The 26,597-nt window shown below is 46.3% G+C and overlaps 8 protein-coding genes across 8 annotated transcripts; 4 read left to right on the forward strand and 4 right to left on the reverse strand.

Annotated features, from left to right (window-relative positions):
• Positions 1-552: 552 nt before the first annotated feature.
• On the forward strand, positions 553-2,055 carry BHQ10_004419 (uncharacterized protein; the record flags this gene model as incomplete). The annotated part of the gene is made up of 1 exon (XM_040876782.1): positions 553-2,055. One exon carries the CDS (start codon positions 553-555, stop codon positions 2,053-2,055), a length of 1,503 nt encoding a protein of 500 aa, XP_040732923.1.
• Positions 2,056-3,257: 1,202 nt separating this feature from the next.
• BHQ10_004420 (uncharacterized protein) lies at positions 3,258-5,557 on the reverse strand (the record flags this gene model as incomplete). Its single annotated transcript, XM_040876784.1, has 2 exons — positions 3,258-4,385; positions 4,439-5,557. The coding sequence occupies 2 exons, from the start codon at positions 5,555-5,557 to the stop codon at positions 3,258-3,260; spliced, it is 2,247 nt and encodes a 748-aa protein (XP_040732924.1).
• Positions 5,558-6,279: 722 nt separating this feature from the next.
• On the reverse strand, positions 6,280-7,381 carry BHQ10_004421 (uncharacterized protein; the record flags this gene model as incomplete). The annotated part of the gene is made up of 2 exons (XM_040876785.1): positions 6,280-7,263; positions 7,313-7,381. The coding sequence occupies 2 exons, from the start codon at positions 7,379-7,381 to the stop codon at positions 6,280-6,282; spliced, it is 1,053 nt and encodes a 350-aa protein (XP_040732925.1).
• Positions 7,382-8,655: 1,274 nt separating this feature from the next.
• Positions 8,656-9,438, forward strand: BHQ10_004422 (uncharacterized protein; the record flags this gene model as incomplete). The annotated part of the gene is made up of 1 exon (XM_040876786.1): positions 8,656-9,438. The coding sequence occupies one exon, from the start codon at positions 8,656-8,658 to the stop codon at positions 9,436-9,438; it is 783 nt and encodes a 260-aa protein (XP_040732926.1).
• Positions 9,439-10,573: 1,135 nt separating this feature from the next.
• Positions 10,574-12,633, forward strand: BHQ10_004423 (uncharacterized protein; the record flags this gene model as incomplete). Its single annotated transcript, XM_040876787.1, has 5 exons — positions 10,574-10,712; positions 10,783-11,439; positions 11,494-11,925; positions 11,980-12,316; positions 12,393-12,633. 5 exons carry the CDS (start codon positions 10,574-10,576, stop codon positions 12,631-12,633), a joined length of 1,806 nt encoding a protein of 601 aa, XP_040732927.1.
• Positions 12,634-12,882: 249 nt separating this feature from the next.
• BHQ10_004424 (uncharacterized protein) lies at positions 12,883-18,648 on the reverse strand (the record flags this gene model as incomplete). The annotated part of the gene is made up of 5 exons (XM_040876788.1): positions 12,883-13,039; positions 13,108-14,601; positions 15,721-15,802; positions 15,912-16,422; positions 16,489-18,648. The coding sequence occupies 5 exons, from the start codon at positions 18,646-18,648 to the stop codon at positions 12,883-12,885; spliced, it is 4,404 nt and encodes a 1,467-aa protein (XP_040732928.1).
• Positions 18,649-19,126: 478 nt separating this feature from the next.
• BHQ10_004425 (uncharacterized protein) lies at positions 19,127-22,716 on the reverse strand (the record flags this gene model as incomplete). Its single annotated transcript, XM_040876789.1, has 6 exons — positions 19,127-19,349; positions 19,488-20,888; positions 21,317-21,348; positions 21,414-21,687; positions 21,742-22,061; positions 22,108-22,716. The coding sequence occupies 6 exons, from the start codon at positions 22,714-22,716 to the stop codon at positions 19,127-19,129; spliced, it is 2,859 nt and encodes a 952-aa protein (XP_040732929.1).
• A 1,619-nt stretch (positions 22,717-24,335) lies between these two features.
• Positions 24,336-25,787, forward strand: BHQ10_004426 (uncharacterized protein; the record flags this gene model as incomplete). The annotated part of the gene is made up of 4 exons (XM_040876790.1): positions 24,336-24,423; positions 24,472-24,619; positions 24,680-25,070; positions 25,122-25,787. The coding sequence occupies 4 exons, from the start codon at positions 24,336-24,338 to the stop codon at positions 25,785-25,787; spliced, it is 1,293 nt and encodes a 430-aa protein (XP_040732930.1).
• Between the last annotated feature and the right edge of the window lie 810 nt (positions 25,788-26,597).

Consider the following 26,597-nt stretch of genomic DNA (forward strand, 5'->3'; position numbering starts at 1 on the left):
CATCAATTGATGCTTAGCGTCGCCGCTACCATGCCATCTCGTTGGCTGACTGTTATTTGAAAGTCTTCGGACATATTCCAGGTTCCAAGGATCTATTCATAACATGTCAAGCCCAGGAGCTGTCTTACCCGGTCATATGTGTAAGTGGTATTAGTCCCAATTGCAAACCTTGCACACGGATAAGAACTTTTAGAAATTTCCATGGCTGCTTTAATTGGCAAACGCTGTAGGACAAGAACGTATGATCTTAGGACCGCGACATTTAAGGTGATATCTACGTATTGCCGTCGTAGTGGACAAATGTAAGCGCGCAGCCTTCCACTTTTACTATCATCTAGCACCAGCTTCTGATCCAGCTTGGTTTCGGAATTTAAATCTACCATTTTGATAGCTCACCAATCTTGTAGAATGCAGTAGTGGCATCATGCTTATCTTATCAGTGGGGTATTCCCCTCATACATCAATCGCTCACGCTTACTGACCACATATCAATGAAGTATTCTTGACCAGGTATACAACTTCTCATCAAGAAATTGGAAATAGAAGGACAAAATGGGAGATCAGTACCTTCCACACTATTCGAACTGGATTGATGGCGCCTACTCTCCACCATCGTTCTTTGACATAAAAGTTATCAACCCAGCAACCGAAGAAATCATAGCTACCGTCGAAGCCACAACTCGCAGTGGAGTGCAAGACATCGTCTCTAAATCATGGCAGAACTTCAACGAGGGCACATGGTCCAAAGCAGATGCCTCGGACCGATTCGCCGTCTTATCAAAAGCCGCTGCACTATTACGTGCCCGCATCCAAGAATTCGTTCACTTGGAAGTCCAGCAGACAGGTCGCCCCATTCGCGAAATGCGTGCCCAGTTAGCACGTATCCCCGAATGGTTGGAATATTTTGCTAGCCTGGCGCGAACTCAAGAAGGTGCTGTGACACCGTTCAAGGGCCCTGTTGTCAACACTTTGACTCGTTTACCGTTAGGTGTTGTGGCTCTGATCACGCCTTGGAATCATCCGTTATTGATCAGCATGAAGAAAATAGGTGCAGCGCTTGCGGCTGGGAATGTGGTCATTGTTAAGCCTTCTGAACTGGCTCCGGTATCCATACTTAAATTAGGGGCAATTTTCAAAGAGGCTGGTTTACCAGATGGGACGTTACAGATCATTTCGGGATATGGTCGAGAAACAGGGAAATACCTATGCGAGACACCTACATTATCTAAAATCGATCTTACAGGGGGTCTGGCTACATATCAGGCTATTGCGCCGTCGGCATCGTTGAACATGATCCCCATCACAGCGGAATTGGGAGGCAAAGCACCCGTCTGCATCTTCGAGTCAATGAATGTTGAGCATGCCGTCAAAGCGGCGCTATTTGCTAGTTTCATTGCTAGTGGGCAGACCTGTGTGACTGGGAGCCGACTCCTCGTCCATACAGATATATACGATGCCTTCGTGGAGTTGCTGGTCAAGAGGACAAAGGCATTGCGGCTAGGCGACCCGACCGATTCCCAAACACAAATCGGCGCAGTCATCAACAAAGCCGCCGTCGAAAGATGCGCAGCATTTGTCTCGCGAGCAATAACTGAAGAAGAGGGCGGGAAACTACTGTGTGGTGGGAAGCCAGCCAGCCTTCAAGACAAGGGCTACTTTTTTGAGCCAACTCTCATCGAGACACACGCTAAATCAGACCTCTCATGTAACGAAGTCTTTGGTCCCGTCATTGCCATCATTCGCTGCAAATCAGAATCCGAGATTGTTAATATTGCGAATGGCACGAATTACGCTTTGGGTGCTTCTATCTGGACTCAAGACTTTACGCAGGCCCATCGCGTTGCAGGTAAAATTGAGGCTGGTATTGTTTGGGTAAACGGACATCATCTTAATGATCCTTCATCTCCCTGGGGTGGATTCAAGGAGAGTGGCATGGGAAAAGAGAATGGGCGGGAGGCGTATGAGAGTTATACGAAGGTGAAGAGTATTGTTTATAACTACGGGGTTTTGCCGACATGGTTTGATGATGAGGTAGCAAATGCTCGGTACGGATAAACCGTGGCTTGAAGATATCGAGTACAAAATTCCTGGGCATGACACAAAAAGCATAATGAATATCTACTACGAAGCTACACTAAGAATCTATATGTAATCCAGTACACTTCAATGAAGACTACACTTTTATCCCCCATTTCTAAAGATCCTCATGCCGTAAGCCAAAAGTTCCATCTGACTTCATCCTTTTCACTTCGTAGGGTACCGTGGCTGACCACTCAATTCTAATACCCTTCCCATTAACGAATCTAGCATAAAGGTACAGGAACGCTATTTCTACTGCAATCCACCTCCGACTCCAAGCATCTACCTTCACCATAGACCTATAGGAGCAGTCCCATGCGTCATACTCAATTCCAGCGAAGTGCAACGGACGCTATTGGGCTGAGAGAATGTTGGGTCTGTTTGCTGGAATATTATATCCTTGCTCGGTTTTGACAAATTGGATTCCAAAGATGAGTGGGAGGAAATTAGATGATGTTGAGGATGGGGTTATGCTGTAGAAAGTCGAGCCGGCGTCGAAGGCTGTGGAGAGTTCGGTTGAGGAGGCTGTTTCTTTCAGGGGTAGAAGTGATATTAAGACTTCGGCGCATCGAATTGCCCAATTGAATTGTATTTTAGTTTCTACTTGGGTGTCTCTACTCTGTTAAGCAGATTTCCTCAGCACGTACTTGAGCCCGCCTGCTCTGACAGAAGCACGGATTTCGTATATTGACTTTAAACGTGTTCCGTTGACCTGTATCATCCAACATAGGGTCTGCTCGATTAATTAGTTCTTCACATGCCAATAGATGCACTCGATCAAATTGTCTTCCAGCCGGAAATAGAATTCAGTCAAATATGCCCCGTCTTCTAAGGGCCCAGACGACGTGCAAATCATCATCACTACGCTGGTTAGGTCCGGGATCAAAACTGTGGACTTCTCTAATCCAACTATGGCTTGAATGTCTCCATGTCGACTATAATATTGTTAGCTACAACGATCACCGTATGCTAGAGTGGTATATGGATGACGCAAGGTGTAGACCCCAACTACGAATCATGTTACTCATATATCGTGAGCTGCTCTGCAAGTCAATATAATCGAAATTTTACATAGGAGACAAAAGATCGCAGTACGTGATCAAATAATTTGAACAAATAATATTAGTGAAATTATATAATAGTGGAAGAAATCAGGCTTAAAGATTGTGGGTGCCAAACTAGCACTGTAGGCTGAAGTTATCTAGTTCCACTTTGAATCCTAAAGACGAGTGAACGGTACAGGCAAAGGTGGAAGACGATGAGGTAGCAAGTATGGATCCGGTAAATGTGTACCACGTATCGAGTACCGCAGCACTTACCGGCACAGATAGTGTGGCTCCGTTACTGAATCCGCATGAAAGAGTCGCTCCTGAACCGCGTAAGAGAACGTAATAAGCCAACGAAAAGCTATATGTGTGGCCAACAACTGTATTGACTGTCTGCTGTAGCGTTACGGTTCCTGCAGCGGTTTGCAAACTGTAAAATGAGAAGTAGTACGGGGAGCCGTTATAGGCAAGGCTAGTACTACTACTACCACTTCGGGTGGCGGTCCACGGGCTTATAGCTCCGTTGTCAAAGTTGCCGTTTTGGATAACGCTGAAACCACATGTCGGAGCCGGCGTGACAGTTGTAGTTGTGGTTGATGAAACCGTTTTAGTAACAGTCACGTCAATGGTCGAGACTGATTGAACTGTCTGTGTTACTGGCACGGTTGTGTAAACAGTGGTAGGCACTGTAACTGGCGCGGTGACTGTTAGGGTTACAGAGGACGTCGAAGTGAAGGTCGAGACTGAGAGAACATCGACTGTTGCAGTAACAGTTGTCGTGGTAGTGGTCGATGTAGATTGGGTGTTCGTCACGTCAGCAGTGGCAGTAGCGGTCTGATCAATTGTCACATCCACTGTTTCAGGAACAGCCTGGGTGACTGTAATGTCGCTTGTCACTGTGGGCGTAGCCGTAGTGGTGACCAAAGCTGTCACTGAAGAGGTCTCGCTAACATCAACTGTGACAGTAACAGACGAAGTGGCGTCAACGGTGGCATCGAACGTGGCCCAGTCAGTCACTGTTGCCCACTGATCCTCAGTGGCAGTAATAGTAGCCACATCGGTTTGTGTGTTTGTGAGGGTAATATCAGCAGTGCTAGTAACGTCAACAGTCACAGCATACGGGATAGTCTGCTCTACAACAGATGTTTCTGCAACCGTCACAGGAGCTGGCGCCAAAGTCACGTAATCGGTGACATACATGGTGACAACAACGGTTTGCGCACCGGCCGCTGGAACATGAGTGGTGGTAGTACTAGTGGACTATACGATCGTCAGTTTCATATACATGTAACTTAAATAGAGGGATGACCTACCGTTGGTCGAGCTACAACCTGAGTAACCCATACAGTTTCGGTGGCAGCAGGAACATGCAATTCTGAGCAAGCACTGGAGAGCTCCTTACGCGAGTAGTCTTTCAACTCGTCAGGGATAGGATAATCCGAGCCGGATTTGCGCTCGGCTAGCGCATGTCGACGCACAGGAGCAATAGTAGTAGTGCCAGCCGTTACAGTAGCAGTAAAAGAAGTGGTGGTGAAAGTAGTAGCCGTGGAGGTAGTATCAATTACTTGAGTAACCGGAATGGTATTAGATACGGTATCCACCTGTGTCTGAATAATGGTAGAAGATGTAGTCTGGTATGTTGTGACAGTCTGGGGTACCGTCGTGGTGGTTGACTGGACATCCGTAACCGTGGCCGTGGCTGTATCGGTGAAAGACAAAGTCAAAGTAGCCGTATGATAGTTCGTCACGGTCTGAGTTGTGACATCCGTAATGTAGTTGGACACATAGAAGGGCACTGTCGAGGTAATGTAATCGGTAACAACAAGCGTCGAATAGGCAGTGATGGTGTTGGTATAGCTCTCCGTGACAACTTCAGTAGCATAAACGGACTGTGTATTGTACGCAACATTCGTGAAATAATCTGTTTCGGTTTGCGTGAGATCACTTGTCAAGGTTTGAGTATTGGTGATAAAAACAGAGGATGTGACATCAGCAGTAACATAGCCTGTAATCGTAGCGAAATCCGTGTCGGTGACCGTGGCAGGTACAGACTCAGTGTCAGTAAGGGTAATGTATTGAGTGACAGTAGAAGGAGTATTGGTCACTGTTGCCCACACAACATTTGTATCGGTCTGAGTCCAGGTATGAGTATCGGTCACAGTATCGGTGATCCAAACAGTTTGAGGCGAGGGAGTTGCCGAGTGAGTGCTTGTGAGGATGGCAGGTTCAATGTCAAGCAAGTGACGACAGAAATCATCCGCGAAAGGCAGTCCCTCTAGCAGATCTAGGAGATCGTCACCAGCGTAACAAACGTCATCATCACCGTCGTCTGGTTGCGGCTGTGGGCGTGGTTCCTCTACTGGCTTGTTTGGTGAGGGAAGGGCAACAGCAGTAGCCGTTGCCAGAGCTAGAGTGAGGTACGTCCACTTCATGTTGACAGATAAACGAGTGACAGATCTTCGCCAGCAATGGTCAAAGATCAGAAGGCCAACATTGAGGAGAGTTCAGAGATGAGCCCCGACGAGCAGGTCGTGACTGTTTTAATATGCGCTTCTTCGTACAATTTGTCCCAGCTGGAGTCCACCATGAGGCGCTATCGTGGGCCCGAAATGGCCACACGACCCTCGATCTCGACTACGAATCATGTCGAAGTTGGTTTATTTTAGGCGAGCGTCATACTCTAGATATGTCAATGACTGGTACATTGCGAACATTTTTGCGGGGGGGAGTTGAATGACTCGCGCCACCGTGCCTGACTAACTTGACGTTGGCTTATTACTCAAAGTTTGTTCTTCGCGAAGGCTATTCCAGCCGACACGCTTTCCCCCCTTTGGCCGTCGAACCAGTCGCGCTGAACGCCGGGATTTTTCTTTCTTGTTTTTTTCTCCCTTTACAAAAGTGGCGTGTCGAGAACATTCAATTGAACTCTTTTAAAGTTCGCTAATTGAAGCCGCATGCCAATCCAAGTCAAGACTTCATAGCCGACAAGTTACAGCCTCAACGTGGCAAGCCCGGATAATATCCGCACGATCAGCCCTGCAACATTCATGGATGAGGACGCATTCAAGACAAGCAGATTTATATGAGTTTTCTCGTTGTTAGAATTAACATACATCTTGAGCTTTTAAACACATACGCATAGGCTCGAATCGGCTCAATATGTAGCAGCCAACCTCATCGTCAAATAATCACCACTGTTGATAGGCTCATACTTCTTCTCGCTAACATCGGCATAAGTTCCCGGCAGCACCTCGATAGTTTTGTCGAAATTGGGATTGCAAAAATACGCCACGCTGTATCGCGTGGGATACAGATCCGATCCCTCAGTCGAGCTACCAGACGCAGAAGGGGGCTGAACGACACGATGATTTGTGCTCTTTATTGTGTCATTACTCCATCGAGCCAAAAGATCTCCCGCATTCACAACGATGGTGTCTTTGATGGGCACAGCACGCACCCATGTGTTTTGCGGAGATTTGACTTCGAGACCGCCAATGTCATCTTGAAATAGTAGCGTGATGGAGCCATAGTCTGAATGGGGCCCGGCTCTGACAGCATCCGGATTGTTCTCAAAGACACTCTTGAGAACAGGTGGATAATGCAGCAAGCGAAGAGTGTTATCGCCAACATTGGTGTAATCGTCAAAGAAAGTCTCCTCGTAATGCATACCTAGAGCAATGGCACGCATCACCTGCATATGTAGATCCTTACATGTATCATGAAAAGCCTGCATCACACGCGTGAATTCCCTGCCCTCCTCATCAAAGCAATCCGGCCATTTATTTGGCAGTCCCTCCACTCCCTCCCGGCCAATTTCCATCGTCTCCTTAAAATCCGGGTTGGCAGTTCGAAGGCGCAGTATTTCCTCTGGATCTGCGGATTGTGTGACTTTTTCTCTACCGAACCTTACATATCCACGGTTCGATTCTGGGGTATCCCAGCACAGAGCTTCTTTCTGTTGCTCGGGGCGATCGAAAAATCTAGCGGAATGGGCGAACACATTTTGGACAGTGATGGGGGAAATGCCGGCATTGGCGAGGTAGAGGAAACCGCTAGTGCGAAACGCGTGCAGGATTGCCGAGGCAGTTTGTTGTTTTGTCTTTGAGTCGCCGCTCAAGAACGACGAGAAATCAATCACCTATATAGTTTTTAAGTTGTGCTCATGAAGAACAGGTTAGATAGTTTACCGGGATGGTTAAGTCGTCCTGCTGCACGCCCGCGGAGACTGCACTGTTCTTTTCCCGATCAGACGCCATTTTACGAAATATAATTCCTCTCTCCTCTAGGAGATCACAGATTTGGGATGCTGAGAGTGTCGAATATGCGAGATGATGTTTCGCTCGTAGTTATTTGGAGACTTGCTTATCAGCGATCATGCTCTACCCCGCATTGCCTGATAAGCCAGAGGGGTGCTGTGTTACATCTCGAATAGCATGATTCATATTCCACATCCTCTGACTGTGATGTTGACCTTGTATAACTCGCAGAGACTTTTGTTCAAACCTTTAATATTCATGTGAAATGGGGAGGTAAGCAAGTAAGAGAAGCCGGGCCGAACGAACCTTGCTTAGACGAAGATGAGTTGCACCTGATTTAGGACAACTATGTAGGTATCTTGCTCATATTAAATAATGAGTCTCTATGGCAATTGAGGAGATTGACAAGACATCGCTCGCTCCACGGAAGACCTAGCCCTAAGCCCTAAAATACCTACGAAGCCTCCATCTAGCTGCCTCCGTGGTCACTTAACTGCTTTTGCCGGCCTCTACTGAAAATGGAGGCAACAGATCAAAGGTTCTGTTTGCGGAGTGTTTGATCGTTCCGGCCTACGCGATTCTCAATTGTCAAGTGGATTATCAGTCTTGAAAGATACAGCTCTTCTGGTCAAGTACCTAGCAGTCCTAATAAGTCCTGCCTTGCATCTCAACAACTGCTTGACTGTTGGTTTGAAAGAATCAAAGATACGGGTCATCTATAAGGCACGGTCGAGAAATACTGCAACATCAATTGTTTCTAAGGTCCCTTTCTTATAACCAAGGTGGATCCAGCAGTATTTAGTGCTTATGTGGTCCCGATTGTTGCGAGTTGATTCGTAGGAGTAAGAGCTTAGCGTACTCTAGGCAGCAAAGGGATATAATCCAGCACTTCTAAAAAGGGGAATTCTCAAGGTCGATAATAGCAAAATTACAAATGTGCTATTTACGCAAACAAGGTTTTGACTGTTTTAGAGTAACTGATACGTCTTGAATGAGTCATAATCAAGGTAAAGTAGTCTAGAATCTCGTCGTGCCAATCTAAAGACAAAGAAGTACGGAGTTTACGGCTTTATCGCTGTTGATATACGATGTTTCATGAATCAACATTGATGTCCGATGACGGATCCGCTCCATAATGTGGATGTAAAGGAAATATCAACAAACATATAAAGATGAGTGTATTGTACCTAAATCTCCGACATAGTATCCCGTACTTTTGTTACTTCTGTTACCTCAAGTTCCAAGATTTTTTTCATTCATCTATCTGATCAATCATGGATAGCACGACAGAATGCATCGTCTACCTCTTGTCCCTTGCCTCATCAGTTGAAGACTTTACAAATGCTCTCGCACAGCTAACCGGAATTCACAAACCTATCTTCACCACTAAAGCCGCCGACTGGATCTTCCCTCCGGCAGCCCTCTCTGTTCATGAACTAACAGCCGCCCACTGGGATATGCTGGTTTGTTTCGAAGCACCATTCTCAATCCCCACCGATCTCTCAAAATCCATCAAAAAATCATGGAATATATCCTTCACCGTACCTTCGGCTTTACTCGCATCACTAGCAACCACACAGTCCGAGTTGGCAGCTTCAATTACGCCCCGATCCGGAGAATTCGACCTCTTAACGGAGTTGGACCTCCACAAAAGTGACTTAGTCTCATCTGTAGATTCAGCTGAAGTCACGTCGGACCTCAAAAAATGGATACAATCGTTCAGCAGCGATCAGGAAGAAAAGCAGCAGCCAMAAGCCATAATAATGTTCAATCTCATAGCCTTCAAGGACATGGCAAAATACATAAAATATCAAGAAGCGTTCATGGCTGGTATTGGAATGAGACATGGTGCTAAGCCACTTTTGTGGGGGGAAGTTGCCAAATCTTCTGCGCAAAACCAGGAAAAGAGTCCTTGGGAAATGGTGGCATTCGTGTACTATCCTTCGGTGTTGCATTTTGCGGATATGTTGTCCAGTCCGGACTATAAGGAGGCAAGTCACAAGTACCGCAAGGGTTCGCTGATTGATAATCCGGTTTTGTGTCTTGTCAATCGTTGATCTGTTTTGCATCAAGCCTTTGTATCTGAGATGATGATTATCAGTGTGCCTACTTATGTTATATCTATGTGTTAGAACATAGCTACATGGAGTACAGGTCTAAAGCTAAGCTCCAAGGAACGTCAGAGTCTACTTTAAATACCGCCTCATTAAGTATGTCATTATGTATTAGGGCAAGTTTATGTGATCAGAGACATCACCACCTTATCTACCAAGAATAGATGGTTTTATTTGACTAGTAAGTACAAAGATCGATTTCAACACACAGCAAACTAATGTCATAAAAAAAACAGGTAAGATACAGGTGATATCCTATCGCTCCAAACCCTAGTCCAATGGTGAATCTCGTCGATTATGATGAGGACAGTCATCTGCTGGGGGAGGTGAGATTGAAGTAATTCGCAAAGGCTACATATGACCATCATGTCATTTTCTCCAACCTTTTGAGTGACGTTTGGATTTAATACTTGAGTACCGAACTTTAAATCATTTTCTAGCCTAAATTCACTGTTTCGAGGTTTCCAAAATTTATCAATATTCAAGATGAGATGGCTGGATCAGCTCAAATGCCACTTTTTGGCGTCTGTACAATGACGAGATGTAATTATCGAGGGACATAAAATCGCGTGCATTTCAAGGTTGGAGTGTAAACGGAAATGGCTTAATATTCCTTCTTGTATGCAGGATTGCAACATGATGTGAAAGCAACACGATGCTCTTCAACAGGGCTATCCTTGACTTTAGACAACCCCGTAAGTATTGAAGCTTAGGATTGAATTTGTTCGCCTGATAACTTAGGCACGGAATAATGCAGCCGCTTGTTTGAAATCTGGTGTAAGACGTCGTGAGATTCCAGTCCGCTGTCAAGATATTTCGTGGCCCGTTTCTAGCGTTATTGGTCAATATGAACCATGCAATTATCGCAGAGGGGTATGCTTGTAATTTTGAGGCTGAGCAGACTAGTGATGTTTTCCTAGGGCCAATAGGATACATCAACTTGTGTTGTATGCTTGGAGATCGCAAGGCTGTTGGCACGCGGCCCTTCCGATGTAACGCATTAACCCTCATTTTTTGTTTGCAATTTTTAGCCCTCTCAACTAAATATACTCGGTACATTGCAACAAGAGATTGCAAAATGAAGAAGTCAATTGATATTGCTTCTGTGGTGATTACTGGCTTGCAAAAAGGCTCTCAGCATTCCACGGAGACGTTTGAGGAGCGTATTGAGTTGCGCAAGGATGTATCTCTCGAAGAATTATGGACAAATCTCGAATGTACATCTCCAATTCGTCGACTTTAAAGAACATTGGGATGTAAATGACTCGAGTTAACATGATGAAATAGCACTAGGGTATCAGTCCCCTCAATCGGTCACTGATCTCAAAGGACGTTGTTGGACAAGAGACCAGACGAAGCAATGCTTTCACGATTATAACGAGGTTGAGATCGTTGCGGATGAGAAATCCGTGGGTGCGAATCAAATCCATATCAATGAGTCGCTGATTGCTTTCACAAACCGAGGGAACGACCTCAACTTTGGGCTAAAGAAACGTAACGGCAAAGCCCAAGGTAGCACTAAAACCACATGCAACGTTCTTGAAATTGGCAATGCCCTCACAATAAAGTTTCATAGGACTGTGCGGATGCCAGATGATGGAAAAATGCATCACCTTCCCGCATCCCTAGGCCTTTTCCCATTGTACAATGTAAGTGAGTACACGAATCGCTTGCATCACAGCATAGCCAAGGGCGGGGGTGTCTTCTTGCCTATATGGTCGCGGGAAGCGCTTTGGATGAGCTTCCATTCTGACGAGCGCAAGTTCGCGTTAAGAATCTTTGCTGGACGCGTGAATGTGATTACTGGCAAGATCATGGATAAATCCGAAAATCGTGATCAGAGGTCCAGCAGTAGGCAAGACTACATTGTGGTCCCTGGGCAGCCATGGCTTGATGGGATTCAAGTTGAGGAGGGAGTTGTGCGTCAATTTGTTGCTATGCCTTGTAGGGCTCTCTCTATCATTTATTTCGACGTGATCTGCTAATATTAATCATCAGTGGGCTTCGGATACACAACTGAAGGTCAGAAAACCGGCAAGCAAAAGTATGGCGGTCTTCAGATTGAAGTAATTCCCGAATATCAAAAAGGTCTAAGGAAATGGCTACCTGATAATCTCACTGATGCTTTTATGACAAATATACTTGATGGTACTCCTTACCACGGCCTTTCTGAGATGAGCACACCTTTGGAACTCCACCTGCAACTTGGGCAAAAGATCCGTTCTTATCCCCCATCACTGACGTTTGAAAAGCCTATTGAGATTGCCGATCTTTTTGATGCAGATGAAAGAGAGGTGAATCTTACAGTCACAAGTACAGAACATTTTTCCCCAATCCGATGCGATTCAGTGTCTCCTGCCATCGGAACACCCCATATAAGACGTAAACTGAAGTCGTCAGCTATGGGTTTGGCAGCGGGAGGAAAGCTAAGTATGTCCTTACTTTGTTCTACTCCACAGACTTGAAATATTAACTTCTAGCCAGTTCAAGATATCTACCGAGACCATAACCCACCTGAGATCTGGAACACGACTGCGACTCGTATCATCAATGTCCATCTTCTCGATCCTGTGACTTGTGAAAGAGGTACGGGTGTTGTGCCTCCGCCACCACCAATTGACACAGAATTGTATCTCAAATCAAATTTCCCATTCTATGTGGTCGAAGAACAAGCCGACAATCGTCTTGAGGGAGGTGAGTTCGATGATTTCAAGTCCGTTGGTGCCCTAGACAAGGAAATGGTACTGGCCATTGAATCAACCTTCGATCCGAGCAAGCCAACGCGCTGCAGTGAGTGCAAGATAAGGCTATGCAATTACATGTAAGTCTCCATCTATGTTTCGCTATACTTCTATCAAGAAATGCTCTAATCTATCATCCCGTTTCGCTTGACTCAGAATACGGCCCTGCAACCACACATTTTGCAAATCGTGTATCAAGAAACTCAAGCAAGACAATGGATTGGCCGAGGTCTGGCAGTGCTCCAAGTGCCAGACCACCGTCTTGCATGTGGCGGGATTTTCGGCTCCAATGAATCTTCCTGGTGAGGAATCTCTGCAGGTCAATGCGCCTATAAGCGTGCTGAAGGTTGAGGATGGGCGTGTTGCGTTTCGGTCTGCACAGACTACCAGACTTTAGAAGACAGTTTATATTCCAGTTGCGGAATTGCGATTCACAAATTTGTCGTCATAGCAGGGATGTCTAAATATGCATGTGCATCATGTCCTTATATTCTGTCCAATTCCAATCTATCTGCATCCCAAAAGTGCGATACACCGCAGTGACAAGTCACCCAGTAGCACATCAAAAAAGTCTCACCACCACGTCAAAACCATCTCCCTCCCCTTCCTACTCAACTCATAATCCTCCCCCGTCCAAATCACAATCTTAATTTGCCTCTCCGTAAACAGCAAGAACTGTGTCTCCACAACCCTGTGTTTCTCGCACACCCATTTCCCCGTTTCGGAACATGGACTTCTCCTCGCCGTCGCCGGTTGTGTTCTCGTCTTTGTTGCTGCTATCTTTGCGATTTTGGTGGTAGGGGCTGTTGGGTAGTCCACAGGACTAGTGGGGATATCGAGATGATTCATTATCACATTCAGGGACTCGGACGTTGCGCGGAAGTTGTTGTTTTGGGCGTGCGGGGATGTTCTTATTGGTAGGAATTGCGGGGAAGGGAGTGTAGGAAGGGAAGACGGCGTGGAGGCTGGAAATGGGTGGCTATTGTACCAGTCAATGCAGCGTGAGCATTCTTGTTCTTCGACTTCGATGGCTTTTTGCGCGACTTTCGAGGCCATCATGCCCTCACAAATACCCTCTCGGCGAGGGCACAGGCGCATTAAATACAATGCGCGGCGGCGAAGTGTGGGCTCACGACAGCGGGTGGCAGTAAAGAAAAGAGGCTCGACGACGGTGCTGCCGAGGACAAATATTGGATGTTCGAGTTTCTGGCTATCGGGTACACCCTGACGTGGCGTGTGGCTGTCCTTTTGAAGAACCTTTTCAGAAAATTCAATTATTGCCTCGTATATCGGGATCAGATCATCATGCACATTGTTTTTGGCGTTAATGACTAAACAGGATAGAATAGCCCTTGCGTACTCTCGTCGAAGTCGAATAAAGTCCAATGCATCTAACTCCGAAGCATTGGGCGTGATCGTAGACAATACGTGGGTAAACTGACGATCCCAAATTTCCCCTTGATTCTTCAACGATTCTATCTCCAAAGCAAGCTGTTTGAATGAGTACGCATTAAAATTCAGACGCAAAAGCTTGTTGAAAAGTACTTCCAGTTCAAAGTACGCCTCGAATGTAGTCTGAAAGGTTCGCTGAGGAGATAAAGCGACTACTATATCCTCATCTGTCCATTGCAGAAGAGATTCCTGACCAACCAGATACGGTCGTATCTGCGTATCCAACCGGACAAAAGTCAAAAGTAGCATATCTACTGCATTCTTTTCTGCCGGTGTCATTATTCGATTACTCAAACGCCAATGATGAATCATCCTTAACCCATTCTTCACGTGCATGAACGCCTGCGACTGTCTTCCCTGAAGAGAGCTAATGCCCGTGAAAAGCACGCAAGTCGTCAAAATGGCCTGTTGGTCAGCCATCGAAAGTTCCTTTTGCGTCATAAGTGCAGACATGGATTTGATAGCCCTATTGAACTCCGAGAGTCCAAACTCTATTTGGTTATTCGTTCCGATACGGGGCACATCCGACGGCGTCTCATCGCTCAGATAGCTGTGATGTATACTCCCAAAAGCGGTAATGGCATGAAACAAAGCCGGATATTGATGCGCGACTCGCAGCGTTTCCTGCGCCCAGAAATCGCTTCCATAGAACGACGACAGTGCGGACGATGTCACCGACTGAAAGAAGTCGAAATTCCGTTTTTGAAGCTCTCCGCCGTAGAATGGGAGCCACGATACGGAATAAGGGTGCCCTGTTGCTGTCGCTGGCAATGGGACTAGTGCCCTAGCTCTAGTTGCTTTGAGATGTTTGGTGGTTACACTAGACGGCCGGCTTTGGACAGCTGCATGCGCCTCTAAGGGGGTATCCTCGTAACCATCGCACTTGCGTCCAGTTGAAGTGCACTTTTCGCAGCTAGCAAGCGACGATGAGATTTTAGTGTCTTGGAAATTTCAGGGTGGTGACGTTCTCCATCTTGCGTAAAAACATGGAGGAGAATCCTACCTGGGTTTAGCCTCGTCGCATTTAACTCGTCGAACTCTTCAAAGTTTTATGCAGATTAGTGTCTATTTTGACGTATTCTCCACATCTACAAAAGGTTGTTATACGCACTTGCAGGTCAAACATCCCGTCCGGACTTTAGGCGCCCAGCGCCGCTGCCGACGGCCTTTCGACGTATCAGTCTCGGTGGACCCAGGATTTGGCAAATTGTCAGAGGTTATTGTCGACATCTACGGACCACAATGTATACGGAGGCCGGAAGTGTGTTGGTTGCTTATGCCATAAGACTCAGGTACAAATGAAGTTGTGGAGGCGAGGTGGGCCTTGTCTCTTGTCTGCTGGTCAAAAACCCTAAAAACAGTGGGGACTTGAGGATCAGGGCCTTGATAACCGACTCTAAATACCATGTATGCCAAAAATTGGGTGTAGATACAATTATGGAGTTAGTTCAGCAATGGAATTGTTCAGAAGACGTTGTCGGGGCTCGGAGCAGCGTGAGAGGCTGACCGGGATGGTCTAACCTAAAATAGGATAAGCTACGGTATGTACCGTAAGCGCACTGATTGGTCTGTTCGTAAATCGGGCTCGATTAGGCATGAATCTTTCATTATTTTTCCTCATTAGGCAAGTGACAGTCATATTCGCCCTAAAACATAGCGAAACGCCTAATTAAGTCTCTCGTAGAAACACACTATTGAAGGCACACTTGAAATAGAAGCAGAAGTGTCTGTCTTAGACGTGATGCAGGTACACTTCCACTACATTTCCGATCTCTTCCTACTTAGCAGGCACTTTCTTCGGTAATCCAAGGACGTAGTAGTCTTTGAGTCGTATTTCCTATAGTGAGATAATACCCGTGAGCTCTTCCACTTTCATACAAAGAAACTTAGAATAATTGATAAGGATAAACGAACCTCCGCAGAATATTTGCAAGGATCCTTAGAACCAAACTTGGCAGTGGACAGCCCGAAAGAGATGTGCTTGTAAATTTGGTCCTTAATGTAACTATTTGAATCTTCATCTTTAGCATACCCTTCCATGCCATCAGTTTTATCAGGAACAATCTGGGAACTAGTTGGAATATCTTTGAAATAGGGGAACTCCACTATTTGTTCTAGGTATATTGTCAGATCCAGTCAATTTCCCAGAATATCCAAACATATAAACATGAATGACTTGACTTTAAACGACGAGCTGTAAGCAAGGATATTATTTCTCATTACCTTTCTGAGGAGTACCAAAAAGACTAGTCTGATTTGACTGCGTTGGGGTACTTGTAGAAAGAGTTGATGCTCGGGCAGTAGTCGTCGAATTCGCTGGATTTGACTGCACTTGGGCGCCGCCTGCGGAACCAAAACCACCGCGGGTAGGAGGCGAACCAAATGGTTGAATGTCATTAATACCATGTTGCGGTATCACAAAGAGCCCCGAGACGGGTTTCTGGAGGGGAGACACATTGGTAGGAGGCGGACCAAATGCTGGAGTGTTATTTCGGAATGCAAATGAAGAGGGATTTGACGTCTGAGGTGCATTCTGAGTACTTGCCCCTGAGCTTGGTGTCTGGGATAGAGGCTGAGAAGGAGTCTGAGGTGTATTCAGGCCTAAAGTGGAACTTGGCGTCGAGAATAGCGAGGAGCCAAACACCTGGGACGTATTCTGACTCCGTGTTGAAGAAGCCCCTGAACCTAGCACCGAAGCACTCTGGCCCGATTGTTGAGGCTTGATTGCTTCGGACTACAAACATGTATTATCAGTATCCATCAAAACAAAATATAAATAAAAATTAGTCAGGATATTTACCTTTCCAGGAGTTACCGTAGAGACGGTTGGTAAAATATTAGACTTTGTGACTTCTGTTTTCAACAAGGTCTCTGTCTTCTGCGCCTCATTGTTGAGACGATTCGAAGCCAGCTTTCGTGCTTGGCGACGACACAAGTCAAAACTCTTCTGGAGGGACGACTGCTTTTCCAGTGTCTGGCTGCGCAGTTCGCGAACTTCTGGTGATTCAAATGCAATATTTTCGAGCTCTTCGTCACTCATTTCCGAGACTGTGAGAGGAGATAGCAAGGCTTCCAGCGCATTCATGAGACAATTTTCAACCGCAAGGCTTGAAACATTGTCTACAAAGACATCCAGAGCAACAGTGTAATAGGCTTGCATAAGATGCAGCAACTCTCGGCACGCATGCGTATCAGCGCCTTCAGTGCCGGTCTTTTCGAGTACAGTACTTGGCTGGACGGTAGAGTTTTCGGCTTGTTGAGAGCGTCGATTCTCCAGCTCTTTGACAAAACGGGGGTTGAGAGTTGCCGGGGAGCCACGAGCATAAGGTGAGTGTAATTCAGTGACCTTGTATTTGAGGTTTACCAAGATCTTATCCATGGCTGGGTCGATGATATCTTCTAGTAGCGCTTCCCTCACGTTTTCATCGGCCACATGGATCAACACATCGTCTAAGAATTGCTTCACAATATTCCAGACATCCTCAACAAATTCGATGGCAAATGGCTTCCAATTTTTCGATTGGCGGATGAACAAGTCACCGACAAGAAGAGGTGTGAAAGTTCCTGGGAGTTCTCTTCCTTTGCTATTATCAAGAAGAATCTGAATCTCGCGTAGGAAATCTTTTTCACCCATAATTGATTGGGCGCCCTTGGAGCCGAATTCTGGTAGTGCCTTTTGGGGTTTGACAAAAGCTGTATCAGATAAAATAACATAGGTGTGTCCATGTCGGTGCATCTTGTCGAGGAAACTCTGCTCCTTCTTTCTCACATTTGCACGTAAACGAGTTTTCTGCATGTGAACGGTTCCCAGGAACGAAAGACTTGCAGGTCGAAAAAATGAGTTCTGGTAGTTACCATCGGTACCCGCTCGAACAAGGTCGTGGAATCGACCGGCCATTTCTGTTAGATACTGTCGTCGGCTGCCAGGAGTATCGCGAGGCGAACCAAGTCGTTCCAACGTCGTCTTGCAAGCTGCCAACTCGTTTTCGATTTCCTTGAGAAGACTAGGTAATTCTTTCTGAATTTGTTGGTACAACACATGACTGAGTCTGGTACGCAGCGCCTCCACCCCGCGCTTGTGGCTTKGTAAGTTGTTYCATATCGTCGATGCAAAGAAGTCCTTCTCCACCGCATCTCTATCAAAGGCGGAGTCCTTGCGCTCGTTGAAATCACCGTTACGCAAGATGTGCCAATCAAGCTTGAAATATGTTTCTTTATTGCTAGCCAGGGCATAGAAATTTGACTCATTGGGACTGTCTTTGATAAGACAATCTGGTTTGGTGATAATACCCATCGTCCTATTTCCCTGAGGATCAGCCGCTTTGGCCATTTCCAGCACAACCTGGTTCGAGGTATCATTTTTTGCCGTCACGATAGCTAGCACGATGCTTCGTGCTTGCGACATGTACTTTTTGACTAGTTCTTTGGGAATCTGAACGTCCTCCTCGGTCTGCTCTTTGTTGGGATGGTGAATCAAACCTGGGAGATCGACCAGAGTCAAATGAGGCAGCTTGGGACCAGAGACTTCCAGCTGCAAAACATCACGTGAAAAGGTACTACCTCCAGTAAGGCCCATGAATGTCTTTGCTTCTGAAATTAGGTCTGGGATTTCTGCATGGTTGATGGAACTCTTTTCGAATAGTTTTAGCTTGTCTTTGTGAGATGAAGGCGCGTCTTTGGCGGGAATGAGTTTGACGGTAGCCAGACTCTTAGTTGCGCGACGCAGGATGACTTCTGTAGTAAATCGAGTACAAAGGCCATCATTGACTGGGAACTGAACACCAGAAATTGCCTCTAGTACAGAACTTTTGCCAGAGCTCTGATCTCCACAGACGATGAGTTGAGGCAGAGACACGTAACGGTTCACGCCATGACGACGAATCTCATCGACTGTATCGAGGAGTGCCGCTTGGTCTTTCGACTGAAGAGATTGTAATTGCTCAATCTTCAAACCGTCCATTTCCAAGAATTTTGTTAATGATATCACCGGTGGACCAGAAGGAAGACGACTGAAGGTTGATGATGGGGAAGGGAAAGGGGATAAAGAGGCTGGGCCGTGGGTGTCTAAATCGATTAGGCTTGCAGCGCCGCTCTTTGTAAGCGTGGTTTGGATGACCCCTGGCGGCAACGCGGCCTTTTTGTTTGGATGTCTAGATGCATCTCAGCCTCGCTAAAGCTGCAGGGTATTTATTAATTCACTAGTACTAACTATTCTAGGTACAAATGAAACATGATAAGACGTAACAACCAATTTGACTCGGACTATCCCTCAATATTATGCTAATGACTGTGCCACCTCCCGAAACTCGTTTACGCCGAACACACGAAATTCTGCAGACGACGATAAAGCTGTCAATACAAGAATCAAAAAAACCACGCAGCAACACTCGTTTCAGTATAATATGTTCAGAAAGGGCGATAACAGTGTTCAAACAGTGTCAAACAACATAACCAAAATCCCAATTTGCATCTACACCGTAACGAGACCACCGCCAGCCTTGCTCTTTGTCATCAAGAGCATCAGTCATCATATCCTTCGAAATTACGATTTCCTGATGGTCGGGAATCTCGTCCTGGATGGTGAATTTCCGGAATTTGATGCCTTCAAGCCGAGGGAAAGCGGCCTTGAGGTGTCGACAGACTTTACCGACATATTTCGAGCTAGAGTAGCAGCAATGTCAGCGACTAGGGGAAAAGTCTATATAGGCTGTATAACGAGTGCTGAATTCTGAGAGTTCTCAGTTTTCAGCAAGTTGAAAGGGATTGGACGCAAGTGGAATAAAGAAAACAAGTACATACCGAGCATCACGATCGCCTCGTATGGCCTCAGTGTCAGGGGCCAGATCTCCAATACAAGCCCGCACCTTCATAAACTGCTTCATATATGGAAAGACAGCATCGCTGTTTCGTGCCATTTTTATGGCTTCTGGGAGGTCTATGTTGTAGCCAAGGCATAGATATTCTAGCTCACGCCAAAGGTACGCAGCAGATTTGAGGACATGGTAGCTATTTGGCATCCAGTCGAACAACAAGCATACATGACGCAACTTGGGAAGCGACGATGCCAGCACGTCAAAGTCATTCTCATCGAAGGACGGCAGGATCTGAATGGGCGTGTAGCGACGACGTTCCGTCTCATCATCGTCGTTAGCGTCGTCGATATCGCTATTGTCGGTGACGATAGTTTCCTGATGACTATTGAAAATATCAAGCTCTTCCAAGTTTGAGAGACTCGTCAACGACATGACTTCGCTGGCGTAAAGCTTGTGTAGTTTGACAAAGATAACCCTCAGAGACTTCAGTCCAGTCATTGAGCAAAGGGGCGTGATGACTTCCCGCTGTTCCGCTTGAGGCTCGTCATTAACCAGAATATGCAGCTTTCGTAAATCTGCCAATTCCGATAGTCTGGCAATGTCCTTGAGTCTCGCAATAATGCTCAGCTCCCGCAAGGAACTGAATGCAGCGCTGTTGGATAAAGATTTCCAATCTTCCAATCGGTGTTCGATGCGGAGGCGGCGAAGAGGTCTATTCAAAAGACTGCGCAATGTTGGTTGAGAGAACAGCTTGGTCCAAGCATTGCTGGCAGGCTTTTCGTTTCCATTGCCATCCGTGTAGAAGACAGAGATGGAGCTAAGTGATGGAAAAGCTTGAAGCCAGGAGTCAAAGCTTTGCGCGTTGAAACTAAAGTCTTTGCCTTTGAATGGGTACTTGATGCTCAGTTCTTTGAGACCTTTGCACATCTCGTGCAATGCTGATAGTAGCTGCAAAGTCCAGCGAACACCAAACAACTGAACGGTTGAAATACTGGGCTGAAGGTATGGAATAATGTAATCGACCTCGTGACCTTGAAACACAGCGCCAGGCACGAAGGAAACCTTCTCAAGATTGTGGAGGGGTGGTTGTGCCCATTTTTCGATGATTTCATGATGATAAGTATGATCACCGAGTCCAAAAGTCAAGCAGCGAATAATAGACAAATAGTGTTCAGCATTTGGAGAGTCACGCAGCTGCCAGATTGTGTGCAACTTGGCCTCTCTGTAGATCCGTCGACTAATGTGGACAAACCAGTACTTGTTCACCACGAGAAAAGGTGTCAACTCCTCCTTGATGCTGTTCGCGTGAAGGATGTCAAAGACCATTTGCTGGACCTCAAGGGGAAGGCGTGAAAGTAGATCAGCCATCGTGTTGACTAGTAAGTGACTGAAGCGTTAATTTTGTAGAGATGCAGATAAGTCAGGATGATAAAGAGAGTGAAAAGAGAGGAAAGGAAAGGGAAAAGGCTACGAGGTAAAAGATAGGACTGCTCTTTGCCTTTATTACAAGCGAAGGGTAAAATATGGAGGAGAATTCTTTCAACTGTTTATTATAGTCGATTGTTTATCAAAATTACAGGGCACGGGACATAAAACAGCCGGGCGTACGCGGCGATTTCCTCAGGCAGGAGCCTGGCAGTTAGACACGCCTTCCCTTTTGGTCAACTGTCCCGTTCATTCTTATTAGTGTGACGACCCAGCATAGGTGTGTGATCCTGCTGTCATGCAACACATCTCAAAAAAAGACTTACTACCAACATCAAGAAAGAAGTACACAGGAAGGAATATCATGTTGAAGCCTTTGTCCTGTAGTACTGGGTGAAGTCATGTCGAAGGATATTCAGGCCCTAGGTACACTGTCAGCACAGTTGCCAAAATGGCAGAATACCTGCTCTCCAAAAATACAACCTACCAAAGTCAGCTCCTTTGCCAGTTCTTGATCCTTTTCTGCTCTGTCGAGTACTTTGAAGAACTCGTCATTCTCCTTTGCTTTGTCCGGGTCTTGAGCCCAAAGTCGGCGGAAATTTTCCCTTGACAGAGGATCAATAACGTCAAAATAGATCTTTCGACGGATTTCGGCATATCGATCAAGGATGTCGTCGTCAGCGAGGCCTTGATGTATTCCAATCAGACAGTCAAAAAGACTCCCTAGATCTGCGATACCTCCTGTCAAACCAAGTCCACCACTTAAAACATGTCAGCGAAATCTCGTGAACAGGTCAAAGAGCAATGACTCTTACAAAGGATTGCACACATGTGCGGCATCAGCAATCAACACGAACTTTCCTTTACGGAATGAAGGTGCACATCGTTGCTGCAACTTGTACGGGCTGATGTTGGTGATGGTATATTCCGAAGGTTCTGGACTTCCTGGCAATATCTCCTTATAACGAGCCGGTTGTCGTCGCTTATATTCTTCGGCTGTCAATCCGGGTACTTCGCTGTAGGACACCCGATATAGATGATCGTCTCGTCCTATTTTTGCAACCATGTGCCAGTTCTTGGGATCCACAATATAGTTTGTATCCCAATATCCATACTGGGTAAAGTCGTGTATCACCTATCTCAATTAGCGCAAGCCATTGGCTGACAGACAGATCACTCACATTAGTGGCAATTATGGCTGCGTCCAACGTCTCCCCCTCGAAGCTGTTCGGTCCAAATAACAACTTTCGAACCGTACTGTTTGCGCCGTCGGCACCAATCACATACTCACCCTCAAATTTGGCTGGTCCTAATGTAGTCTCAGCTTTCACCCAAGCTTTTCCGTTTTCCTCGCCGATTTCCGTGACACGATGACCCCAATGAACTTTTGCGAGCGGTTGTCTTTGGAGATGGGCATACAATAGCTTGCCGAGACGGTCCAGGGGTAGTACGACCATCCGCTCGGGGTCATCAGGAACGACGTCAAATCTCATTCCAGTGATGATCTCGCCGTTGGCTTTACGCCAGCACGCATTTGATGGTTTGAAGCCGCGTTCGATCACATCGTCGATGACACCTGCACGACGAAGCTCGTATACCGCGGGAGAGGCATAATGGGCGGCTCGTGGTTGTTCGTCGAGTTTCTCGGTGGCTTCGAGCAGCTCGACATTGACTCCGTGCTTCGCTAATAAAATTGCAAGTAATAGTCCAGATGGTCCTGCGCCAACGATTATAATCTTGGAGAGCCTCCCAGCGTTGCCGCTATTCGTATGCGACTTAGCTGCCGTCATTCTTGTTTTGATTGAGAGTTTTCTTGAGTTGAAAGGCCGTTGATCCTTTCTAACGCGGGTTGAATGCAATGATTTTCTTTCGAACTAGTCATATACCTCATGTTTATGGACTTCTTCCCCGCATCAAGGTTCTGGGGCCAACTGCATGTGTCCAGGGACCATTAAATATTGTGGGGTCATCTTCATTTCAGGGGAGTCCGAAAGTCTTGAACCAGAGTACGCACTATGAGGCTCCCACATGCATGCGGGGCTGGAGCTGACAGATTTTCTACCATACTGTGTAGGTTATCTCCTAGGTGTGCATCTTGATATCATATCAGCTACATTATTTTCCCTTTCCCGCATACACTCACTCCATCTTCAACAACAGACCAAGACTCGCGCACATCATATGAAAACTGAGTGTATATGAAAACAGAAGAACAAGTCACTGTAGCCTGGGCAGTGATGTCAATTTCCGGTGACTATCTTGTGGTCGAAGAGCAGGACCGGAATTACCCCAGAATCTCGAGATAGCCAAGCTACCCTCGCATAGGGTTACTCTTTAGATCCCCTCCCCATCTTCAACTTTGAAAGTCATGTTACTGGGACTTATCTAGCTTCAGTCTCTGAAAAAAATGTACCTGCACGTAGCAATTTAGTGTAGGTAATATTGAGATATTTGCTTGACGTCTACCGAGATATCGTGGCAGCTTCAATGTTCCTGCCGGCACGATATATCAATTAAAATAATCCTGAAAGAGCCATCATCATAGTACCTAGGTATACAGCAAGAAGCACCTGCTCATGTGCCAGCTGCCTTTGGGTCTGATTACCTTGGTACAGGCAGCAACCTTGAAAATCAATTATTCTGGTCATGTGCAAAGAACGTCGGAAAGGGAAAGAAGCCGCTGCCCCGCATTTCCGTCATGACTGGTGCGCTAGTCTATTTCGAGGCTAGTGGACACCCTCTGCCGAATCAGGCTGGTCCAAAACGGAGATGGATGATTGGGCTGAGTTTCGACGCCTGATCTCCTCTCAATCTCTCTCTATCATTGAACCTTTGCTGTTATTCAGTATTCTGCTATCTTTCTCAAATAAGTGCTGCAACATCTGGCTTCCTCATCCCTTGCCAAACTGTGCCGTCTTATTGATTCTAGAAACCTCTAAGATCCGAGTACACAGCATTTTCCTTAGCATCATCGGGCCCTTCCTGAGATCCCCCGCCGCCTAGTGCGAATCTGCGACTGGCATTGCATCACGTTCAATCACCTTTCTTTTTCCACAAACCCTTTCCCAAAATTGAGATTGGAAATCAAGTGATTGATTAGGAGAAAAAACCGCCAAGTTGGCGTCAGTTAGCATCGTTCGACAAGCTCAATCGTGGCTGAGTCTCGGAATCTAGAGCGTTACGGAACTCAAGAAGGATAAATCGACCCACTTAAGGAAACTCGTCACATGTTTCTTCATGACTCAAACTCATCGTCAACAGTCAGCTTCTTGAACTTACTCACATTTAACGGGCTGTTCTGGTCTTTCTTTATTTCGACTAACATTACAAAACAACACGACATCTAATTCAATTCGATTTCGAACCCGTCTGATTCGTTCGATGATATGCAATTCCACCTCTCGCCAAAATGACATCGCCAACTACCATGTCCCCCGACGCCTCTACACCAATTCTCAACCTTCCGGGCAACAGCGAGAATTCGCTATCTACAGACAGTACGACGAGCTTATCACGATCAGACAATCGCAGAATCTCTTTCATAGGAAATGACCCCCCACGCAGAAGATCGGCGCAGTCTAGTGGTTCGGACAGCCAGCCTGTTCTGGAAAGCACAATCGTGAGCAGTGGTAGACAGACGCCGGTATTGGATGGTCGACCCCCAAGAAGAATATCATCCCCTCCACCACCCAGGTAAGCGCTATACTTACTCGACTCTGTATGTATCAAAAACAAATGCTAATAGAGCAGTAGTACATACCAGCGAGGCGTTTCCTTCGATACCTTCGATACTCGGGATGTCACCGACGGTTCCTTTACCTTGAAATACAAACACAAAAACTACCAAGCCACACGACGAAGTCGCACATTTCTTTGTGGAACCGATCAGAACGATTATTCAGAGTTTGCCCTCGAATGGTTGATTGATGAACTAGTTGATGACGGTGATGAGGTCATATGTCTATGGGTGGTGGAAAAGGATTCTAAGATCGCTAGCGATGCGAGCGTTGATGAAGGTAGATATCGCAAAGAAGCTGAGAAGCTTCTCAATCAGGTTATTGCGAAGAATCAGCATGACGAGAAGGCGATCAGTTTGGTGTTGGAACTTGCGGTAGGAAAGGTGCAGGATATTATCCAGAGAATGGTACGTCAGCTATCGAATTGATGAAAGGTATTTACTAACAAGGTCACATAGATCCGTATTTATGAACCGGCTGTCCTGATTGTCGGAACACGAGGACGCAGTCTCAGCGGCATGCAAGGCTTGCTGCCTGGTTCGGTATCAAAATACTGTCTACAACAATCACCCATTCCCGTCGTCGTGGTGCGCCCATCTACCAAGCGTGAGAAGAAAAAGAAGAAGCGTCTCGCCGATCCGACCCGTCGCAGCTACGGCAATATTCTACAAATCAGTGAACAACAAGGCAGCGGCTTATTCAACAAGCAGGTGAGCTCCGACACCAACGTGGCAAAATTACCTGCCGACGAAGCTGCAGCTGTTGCAGAAGCTGTCGGGCTCCCTCGACACTTTCAACATGCACACACGGGCAGCGACTCCAAACTGTCCACCACTAGTTCAAATGAAGATGATAACGGCAAGGACGTCCTACGTTCAGACACGCCTCAACTTTCCCCGGACATTGAAGATGACAATGGCGAGCGGGTCCTCAAGAGCCCTGGACTCGGCAACCTGGATTCGCCACCGGATAGCGAGGACGAGAGTGAATCAGAAACGACACGTGGTCGCGACCCCGGTGTATCTGACACAGACGACACGATGCCGCCAAACATATCGCCTACAGAGATAGAGGAGGATCTTGATCGCATAAATAGCAAACTACAATTAGCAGACGCTTCCTGACATTAGTGGTTTGTCTTTCGGGTTTTTTGTTCCTTGTTTTTCCACGATAATGATATGATATGACACGATACGAACGAGAATATACTATTACAGTCATGATAGGCTCCTGTCTCTCCCTGTTAGCGTATGGCGTAGTATACAGATGGTAGCTACGTAGACATGCGTCTGATCGTCAATGCGGCTCGGATCGGTCCACTTCTTCCTCTGCTTCGTTGCATACTTAACATACCTATACTTATTTGATATACACAATATGTTGTCTTTTTTCTTTCTAACATAATTACAAGAGTAGACTCAAGCACAGTTATTACGTAGTAATACCTCTGTCTCTCGAACCAGTTACGTTAAAACCCCATCGAGCAGGGATGGGTCTGGTTCGCTGGTGTGTCTGTGTGGCAAGGGAAGGGGGATTTATGTCCGGTGAAGAAAAGAGTAGTTACTTTCTTTTTCTGCTTGTACTATCAGTCTATCGCTGCTTGGCTGGGTGGAATTTATTATTTGTCAAGTCACGGATCGGCCGTACCTACGTATCTGTTTGGCATCGTCTCGTCTGTCTGTCTATCGATAGTCGCATTTATCGTTACCCCCCGGGCGACTCCGTACATACTATGTAGTGTAGCATCACTGTCGGCAGATACGTACTAGGCAGATTACCCAGATTCAATGTCTGTAGGACTAGGCAGCACTGCAACAAGCCAATGAAGAAGTAGCTAGCTAAAACAAGGCAAGCAAATCGAGTGCCATCACAAAGGCAAGAGTCATACCGGTCCTCAGAGTCCGACTTGATGAACTGGGGCGATTATTATTGTC

Source organism: Talaromyces amestolkiae (genome assembly GCF_001896365.1).
Source record: "Talaromyces amestolkiae strain CIB chromosome Unknown scaffold7.1, whole genome shotgun sequence".
In the NCBI taxonomy this organism is placed as follows: domain Eukaryota; kingdom Fungi; phylum Ascomycota; class Eurotiomycetes; order Eurotiales; family Trichocomaceae; genus Talaromyces; species Talaromyces amestolkiae.